The sequence below is a fragment of the Lonchura striata genome, chromosome 3 (assembly GCF_050655825.1).
Source record: "Lonchura striata isolate lonStrDom1 chromosome 3, ASM5065582v1, whole genome shotgun sequence".
NCBI lineage: Eukaryota > Metazoa > Chordata > Aves > Passeriformes > Estrildidae > Lonchura > Lonchura striata.
Window position 1 is genome coordinate 44,365,460 of NC_140705.1, and position 9,285 is coordinate 44,374,744.

General features: G+C 39.3%; 1 protein-coding gene across 2 annotated transcripts in view; it reads right to left on the reverse strand.

Moving 5' to 3' along the window:
* The window catches only part of SEC63 (SEC63 protein translocation regulator), a 54,651-nt gene that overhangs the window by 45,196 nt on the left and 170 nt on the right, over positions 1–9,285 (reverse strand). Inside the window, exon 1 of one of the 2 annotated variants that reach the window (XM_021553825.3) lies at positions 5,396–9,052. The exons of the other annotated variant lie outside the window; for it this stretch is intronic. Coding sequence (XP_021409500.3) covers positions 5,396–5,453 — 58 coding nt within the window. The 5' untranslated portion in view covers positions 5,454–9,052. Of the gene's footprint in view, positions 1–5,395; positions 9,053–9,285 lie in introns of those variants that run through there. 2 annotated transcript variants of the gene reach the window in all.

Here is a 9,285-nt window from a genome sequence, read left to right on the forward strand (position 1 = left end):
TACTTACCCAAGCTTTGTGTTTACAGTCAGCTGGGCACAGTTCCACATTACACTACTGCTAATCAAGCCATTCCCAAACCTTGTCCCTCCTATTAGTGTACTGTATCATTTGCATTGATAAAACACTCAGTGGAACTAACTACAATAACATTTAAGCTCTATCACTTAAATTATAAAATTTATAGTAGGGCTGGACCTATAGTTGCATTGCAAAACCTGAACAGAATTTGAGAGGAATCAGAAAACTGGACATTTTACTGTGGAACAACACCCACGTGGGTCAAGGTTAACAATTTTAGACAAAGCCAATAACAATGCTGGGCTCCAAGATTACACACTCTTAACTATTAGCTGAATTTTATCAGTTTGGTGCGGGGAGGAAACCAGAACACATTCAATCCAAAATAAATGTAAACAAAGTCACAACCTATCACCAATCATGAAAAATGCTTGTAGTCAGTATTGTTCTGATGCACACCCTGAAGAAAATCTTATAAAGGACACAAGGATAAGTATCATAAATCCATTTAGCATCAGTAGAGAATTTGGTAAAGTCCTCTCATGGAAGTAAAGATACAGAACAGATCCTGCTGATACAGCCTGTGATTTCCAAAAAGCTTTTGAAAGGTTCCTTTTACAAGTCTTTCAGGACAACCATCTAACTGTCACAAAAATAAATATGTGAATAGAAGAGAATGAATAGCCAATTCTTCCAACAGAAGGAAATCACCAGAAGCTCTGCAGGAATTTGTGTTGAAACTACACCACATTTCATTAATACATAATCTGACTAAAAGGGTGAGCAGTAAAATAAAGCTTCTGGACTAGATGAACTTATTCTGGGTAACAAGGACAAGGGCATCCTGAAGAATTGTAAAGATCAAGCAAGTGCACTTCTGCATGGCACATGAAATTGAGAGTATGAAAACAAAGTCCAGTGGGGGCTACCCTAATTCTGTGTATACAAGGATGAGCTCAAGGCTGATTATTACCTCTCAGATTACAATCTTGGTGTTTTGAGAAACTGTTCTATGTAAAACTCAGCTGAATGCTTATTATTAATAAAAATCAGATCATGTGTTTAGAGCATTCCTATGAGAAAAGGAAGAGATTATTACTCCACCACATAAACTGGAGGTATGTCCAACCTTGAGGCTGTACATACCTCAAGTGTGATGCACAGTCCTAGTCCCCACCACTTAAAGAGGGGCAACCAGAAAACATTCAATTAAGGTGAACAAGGGCCATCAAATGTATAAGAAGATTTATGAGCAAAATATAATCTACAAATCTTCCAGCTGAGAGAGTAAAGTGCAAGGAGAGGTAATGGAAGGCTGTAAAAAACCTAAGTGACAGCCAGGACTGAACATTTACTTCCTCTTTCAGTACAGCAAAACAAGGATTGTTAAGCAACATCAGAAGCTGCAAAACAAAGGCAATTATTTGTGGTGTGGGCAGCAGATATGGCGACCTCCCTCACATAGGATGGTACAGATGCTATAACAAAAGCTACCAAACTCAAAACCACTGGAAACACAGAGAATATGCAAAGGAAGCACCACTTATGCTTGTCCTGTTATTCCTTCCTTAAGGCATTCACTTCTGTAATGCTACATAAAAAAACCTGATCTGACCCAGTATGTCCATGCTTTTGTTCCTAAAGAAAAAAGGGTATTTGAAGCTTTATTGGCAAGGTAAGCCTTTGAGGAAACCACAATGCTTACAAATAGCCTAGTTTCAAATAGTTCATCCAGCCAACTAGGATAAAGGAATAGTCTGAATTTAAAGTGCTTGTAAGCAATTGCCTGTAAAAGAGAAATACTAGGTGAAAATCTGAAAACACCTCTTAAATCTTCTTAATTGTATACTTACTTAAAAACTGGTGCAGACACTAATCTTTTTGCTCAGGAAAGAAATTAGGTGCCTGTTTTGTGCTCTGGTACCTGTACCCTGCTCTTGATATTTCCAGCCAGCACAACCCTCCTCACCATGAAATACATATACATGTCATGTCCTGGCTAGTAACTGAGGGAAAGGCCTATAAATCCCACAATGGGAGAAAGCAAAACCACAGGGGGCAAGGATGCAGCATCAGCCCCAGTCAAGACTTGCTCAAATTGCTGCAGATATGAACCTTTCTTCACTGGCATGAATTTGAAACACAAATTTAAAAAAAAAAGTCACAACCAACAAATAAAAAAAAAAAAAGCAACCCCCAAAATATGGAATCACTATTGATTCCATTTCCTGTCACTTACCTTGCTTCTCTCTCAAATTTCCTGTTCCTTCTCCAGGAACAGTTTAACTGCCCATGAAACCATAACTGAATCTAATTCTCTACTACATAGCCTGTATATCCTGGTAGTTTAATGTCATCTCTCTGAATAGTCAAGACAACCTTGAAGCAACTATTAAATGAACAAGGTGTGTAATAAAACCTTCAATACTGTTTTCATAAGCTTCCATAACATCGGATGAATTTTAAAGATAATAATAATAATAATAAAGAAACTGCTTTACTTTTATGCACACTTAATGAAAGATAAAGTTCTTGTAACACCTATATCTTTCACTTGCCACAAAATAGCTTTTCAGCATTTTGTATTCTGGACAGTCTTGAAGGTACTCAACTAACCTCTAATACAGTGCTATTAATTTTACTTTAGTGCTAGGAAGCTATAGTGGTTATAGTAAGACTACAATACTTTTTAAAAATTCCATGAAAAGACAAGCATTCTTTTCCAAATAACAGAGTAATTTTGATAACTCAGTGTAAATGCTTTGTTTTGAAAAATATTTTTAGAGATAATCGCTAGACATTACTAGTGGCATCTCATGATGTTTGCCCCTTCTTCAAGTGCTGCTCAAAAAAACCCTACTGCTTAAAAACAGCAAAATAGTGAAAAAAAATTAACAAAACAAAGTTAAGTATCATCCTTACATTATATTCTGCCTTTAAGCAGTAACCTAATAAACTTATTTTTTGGAACTTTAAATGGTTTACATCAACCATAGTATACTCAATCTCCCAAAAAAGCTCAATTTATAAGTAGTAACAGTCCTTAGATGCATAACTGAGTTTCACTGACTCTCCTCACACTTCCTGACACAATGATGAAAGGTTATATTAACAGGAAAGGATAAGCACACACATATGGGCAAAAAATGTTTATAGTCACAGATACCAAATTTTCACACCCATGCTTATCCACATTAGCAATGAATATGGCATACTGTGGTTTTATCCTGTCCTTTTATCCTGTTCTTTACCAGCATCCTGTACTTTATCCTGCATAATCAAATACCAAAATGCTGTGAAATACTTTGGAATAAGGTTAATGAGATTTCAGTGAGCTGTGAGCAAGGACAGGCATCACAGTTAACCCACTCCAACCAATCTTATCCCACACCAAAGGATTAGGAGCATCACAGAAAGGCAGCAGGAATGCTGTTTCCTCTCCCTCAGTTGCTGTGAGGTACAAGTGCTCATTACTCTGTTACAGATAAAACTGAAGAAGTGCTGCCTGTATTCTCTACACTGGTATGAGTTGCACAGTCACTGTCCTCAGACAAATAAACTTCACAGCCTCAGTTCCCCTACCTGCATCTTAAAGCAGGGGATTAATATGAGACTCTGAAGTCAGCCTCAACATACACAGATTAAAAATACACCAAAAAATTACAGAGAAACCTTCATTATTGACACCACTACACAGAAATATCCAGTATAATGGGCAGATACACGGAGAAGTATGGTTCCTAAGACAGCAAACCCTTACAGAACAACTTCCTCAGGACTTCTGATCAAGGCTTTGAATGCGAGTGCCAACTAATACCTACAGAAGTATACAAAAAGCCCTACTGCTTCAAAATAGCAGTACAGTACAAAATAAAATAATATTAAGTATCAACATGGTATTATATTCTCCCTTTTAACAGTCACCAAGTAAGCTGTCATTTTTAAATATTACTGTTTATTTGTCCAGCCTCGATATAAAAAAGGCTGGAATAGTTTTAGGGTTCTCTAACTGCCTATGCTACTTCCTACAGGCATGGCAACTTCAAAGATTAGCAGAGAATTGCCTTCTTGAACCAGATTTTTTAAAGTTTTTCTTTGTATTAGCCCAGTGCTCTTCAAGAAAACTTTAGCTATATCTTAAACAGAAACATTTGAAAGGGTAGGGTGCAAAGGAAAAGTGTTAGTAGTGAGCAACAGCAAAACATACAGCCAGGCTGGGGAGCAGCAACAAGAACAAAAAATCCAAACAAACAAAAGCCAAACAAATTAAAAAAAAACAAAAACAAACACCAGAGATTTTGTATGAATTTTTATTATAATGAAAGTTAATTAAATAGCTTTTATCTATTTCATATCAATACTTTTTTCTAGATACAAAAATGCAGCCATTCATCTGGTTTTCTTCCCTTCCCTACAGTGGGTTTTTATATTCTTAAACTTCAAGAAGGAAGATCTACATTCCAAACAGAATAGCCCCTACAGCCTCTTTTCTCTCAGAGAAGAGACTGCAAACTTCTATTAGCATTATCCTTGCATTCACAGCTGTTATTCTTTGGGGTTTTTGAAATATTTTCAACATCTTGTTTTGTTCAAGTTACTGTAAAAAACTCAGGATAGATACTTCTATTCTTTCCAACAGCTTTCTAACAAATTACGAATACTCAATGCCCTAAAACAGGATAATTTATTTAATGTAGACCTAAATAAACTAAAAAACATGAAATAGCAAGCTTCCATACTACAAAGCACACCACAATCTATGACAACCTGTTTCAGCACAGCTTTACAATTACGTGTCTCAATCCAGGAGCACAGGTATAAGTCAAAAAGTAAACAAAGTTCAGCAAACACATCAGCATTGTGCAACAACTGCCATATTATCCAACTAAACTAATTCACCCCCTGCTCTCAACTTCCTTTCTAGATGCTGACGTTTAATCTATGCAAGCTTACACTGAAACTTCAAAGCAAGTTCAACAATGGGAAGATATTTGATGGACACTCCTCCACCCCTAACTGCAGAGGAAAACAAAAAAAAAACCAAAAACAAACAAAAAAAAAAAAAAGAAAAATCTTTTTCTTTAACTCTCACTATTAACTTTTTGAAAAACAATTTGAAAATTCCCATTGCAGAAAATACCTTTTTAGTCAAAAATGAATCTGCACCAGAATAACTTTTTAGGAACCACATTTTTTGTTACAAGGGCAGTCCTTGCAATGGTTTTACTCACAGTAATTAGGCTAAATTAATACCAGTATTTTCCCAAAACAAAGGTAACCTAGAAAAAGACTTTTTTAGTAATAAAACATATATACACACGTATGTTTTAAAGAAACAAGTCAAGGACAAACAATATAGCCTAAAGCAATATTCACCATCACCTGAAGCCATCACCAACACTGAAGGAATCAGTCTTCTTTCTCTCAGCCACATCTTGTACTACCCCAGGCACACTCAAAGTTACACAGAAACAAATACACATCAAAAGACAGAAGAAAGAATAGAAAAAAAAAAGGAATAAAATTTAATTTTAGCTGAAATTACTTTCTTCCATTCCCATGCACTGGTGCTCTATTTGGCACAAGGGATGGGGAGAAATACAAGACTTAACTCTGTTAGAGCACTGCTACCTCAATGCAATTATGAACCTTCAGTCCAAGACACAAAGCTGAACAATTAACCTTCTATGAAGGCCTTATTAGCTCTGGAGTGAACACCAAGGAGGAAAAGTCATTTGGACAAATCCAGTTTACAAAGTCAATTACCTGCTTGTTTGGTTTATCAAAGCTGAGATAATGAAATTATGGGACAGTTCACAGGGTGTCTAGCATACCAGAGCAAAATCCTCCCAAATACTAGCATCAACCCCTACCACAGGCTGCAGCAACTCTTCATAGGGACTGTTTCAGAGTGTCTGGAAAAAGCAGGTTTAGACATTCAGGAAAAAAAAAAGGCAGCTCAATTTTTTCTCAGTACTTAGACACATAAGTTACATCATGCTGTTCTTCCAGAGAGTAGTATTGAAAAGGCTTTCCAAAAGTTTATTATAAGAAGAACTAAAACCAAAATGTTAATGGCTTGCCAAAAAACTATTCTACTACAAATCTGACATTAGGTAACACATTTTGAGTTTCCTTGAAGTAGTAAAGTAATATAGATCCAGTCTTACTTTCCAATCTTCGCTATGGCAAAAAAAACCACTTGAGTTTTGAGGGGGTTTATTTAGTCTATGAGAATTTACTACAAAACTACAGCACAGAACAAATCCTAAAATATTACAGGCCATCAGCAATTCCCAGATGTTTGCTGTACTTCTCTCTCCACTGGCACTCTGTACTGCAGCACATACCAGCACTCCATGGCAGCACATCTGTAGATGGAAGCAGCAGGCACCAATGGCGTGATCTTCCTGCAGTGAGCATTTCACCCTTGCGAAATCCTAGCTCTAGTCTGCTCTTACAACACAATGTGGCTGAAGCTCCTCTTCCAACCCAGTTTTCACCAAAAAAGGAATCTGCTCTGTGTCTTTTGGATGCTCTGGTTTGCATTGCAAAGGGGTCTTGAAGTGAGGAGGACAAGCACCTGATTTGCCTCAAAAGCTCCCCCTGATCTGGTCCTCTTCACTCCTGCAGCTGGAGCTGAAAGAGCTCACCAGTACAACTGTACCTCACCAAGTCCACCAGGGGTGACAAAGGCTGGGTTCTCTAACACAGGTAGGGCAAAACACAGCTCCAGAACAAAAAAGCTACGTGGTCCTACACACAGAGGGCAGAGGTCTTGGCAGAGCTTATTCTCTTTGGCCCAATACTGTGCCTCAGTACTGGAAACTCCACTCTAAACTAGCATCAAAATAACATCTCATATCAACATCCAAATATTTCTGCTCATCAAAGGAAGCAGGAGTTATCAGTGCAGGAAGATTTCTCTTCAGAAGACACAGGCTTTCTCTTTGCTTCTAAAATAAGTGGTGTTACTGTTTCTTTTAAACTAGTGAATTACACTGAAAACAAGAGCAAGGTGGCTAACCGTTTAGTATTTTCCATCATCACAAGGTTTTAATTTATTCCTGAAATCTTGTTCAAATGCTGGAACAGGCATGGTTGATTGCATACAAAAAGCTGTGAGAAAAATACGGAGTGGATTTTGCTGGAAATGACTTGCCTAAGATCCATACACTTACTTGAACATCAAAATGTTCTACTACTTAGCAGATTTACTTCATAAGAACTTACTTAGTAGATCAGAATTAGTCCCAAATTATGATCTGCATGACACCTCAACTATTTGTTTAAACAGTGCTTGCAGAACAGAACTCAATCAAGAGACTGTAGGCATGCCATTAATGCATATGCTAAAAACTGGACTGCATTCACATTTTAAAATCCATTAAGATGATTATGAGGCAGAAATCATTCTTCCATCTCCCTTCATTTCCACTGGTGATTTTCACTTAGTTGATTCATTTCTTTGCACCAACAGAATAACAAAATCTACCTTTTGTTTTGGAAAATATGGTTTGACACAGCTTTGCAACAATCTAGCACTGAATGCAGAATATGCAGCAGGTCCTCTATATACTGGACAATGCTGGCCAGACAGAGAGAAATTAGTAATAAATTTAACGGCAGGTCTATTTGGGAACTGCATGAAATCTATACAGCCATATTCCAAAGTCAGGTTTTCATTTTCTGCCATCCTGTAAGGATAGCTGACAATCAACTATGTAAGGCTGGTAGAGTGCCTCAAGTCTGACAGCATTTCTACAGCTTTTCCTGCTTCTGTCAGCCCTCTGAAACTGATATTAACATCTGAGTGTCCTTGCTGGCCATACCATTCTGCACAGCATCTCAGGCAAATCAATCATTTTCCCAAGAAGCAGCTTTTAAAAACTATGAAGGAAGTAAAGCACTATTAAAGAGAAAAAGTGATTTTCTCCCCCACTGCCTCCCACCCTTCACCAGAACAAAAATAAAACAAAATCCTGAGGTTTGTAAAAAGGTTACAGAAGTATTATTTTCTCTCCGATTCCCTGCTCCTCAAGAACAACCCAAAGATTACAAAACATCTTCAGCAACAGTAACGCCTCCCTCTTCTCCCTCTTGCAAGAGTCAGGCCGCAGGAAGAGGAGGCAGAGAAACCTTTCCCTTCAGCAGAGAGAACTAATTCCTCAGCTGTACGACAGTACCTGGAGGGCAGAGACCAATCCTCCAAAGAGGTTCTCGAGCCAGGGCCCTGCCAGTGGCCCACCAGCACGTCTGGCAGCAACCAAGACTGTGAACAGCTGTGATTTAGCACTAAAACATTTGTTCTATCCTTACCAGAAGGTACAGGATTAAGATTTCATTGCTAGGTATTTCTTTTACATACAAAACTAAGTTAAGCAGAACCTGGCAAGCCATTTAAAATGGCATCAAAGACACTAAGTAACCACCAGATACTGAATGTAAAAAGATGCAAGAAACAAAAGGAATTCTTCTCAGATTGCAAAGCACAAGTATTCTTAAGAGGTCAGCAGGTTTCTGCAATGGGAACCAGTATCAAGCATCCCCGTTTTACTAACACTTACCACTCAGCCTTTAAACGTAATTTCTACAGCCTTTTTAATCTCAGAACTGCAGTTAAAAATGTGTTCCTTTGCAGCCTGAATACCAAAACGCCTTCCCCTTCCAAGAATAGAGGGATGCAGAAAAGACAACGTGGAAAATTACTTTGGAAACGAGATTCTGAACTCGTCAAAGAAACTTTATAACACCGTTCAGGGACACACAGCATCGCCCCGAAGAGCGAAACAGAAATGTAACCCTTCGGACATTTAACTGTGATTTGCAATGGGGAAAAAAAAAATAAATCCCCAATTTCGCACCCGCTGTGACCTTACAGTACATAAAAGCTGAACCCGGCAACTTTTCCCCTTTGTCCCCACTCAATAGCTTGCTCTTCCCCCACGATCAAAATTCAGGTCATCCACCCTGAAAGGCTCCGTGAAGACAAGGGAAAGCCCAAAGCCCAGACAAAGCCGCGGACCCCGGCGCAGCGATGACTCTGCAGGAGCGGGCGGCGCTCGGGGGGCGGCGGCCCCGGGACCCCCCGCCGGCCCCGGTACCGCCAAATGGCCGCCGGCGAGCGCGGCGCGGCGCCGCCGCCCCTCCGCGGGCCCCCGGGGCCGGCAGGGCCGAACGGGCGCCCCGAGCGCGGCGGGCCCGGCCCGGCCCCGCCGTGTCGCGGCGCCTCAGAAGCCGGCCGTGCCCGGGGCTGGGCCGCTCAC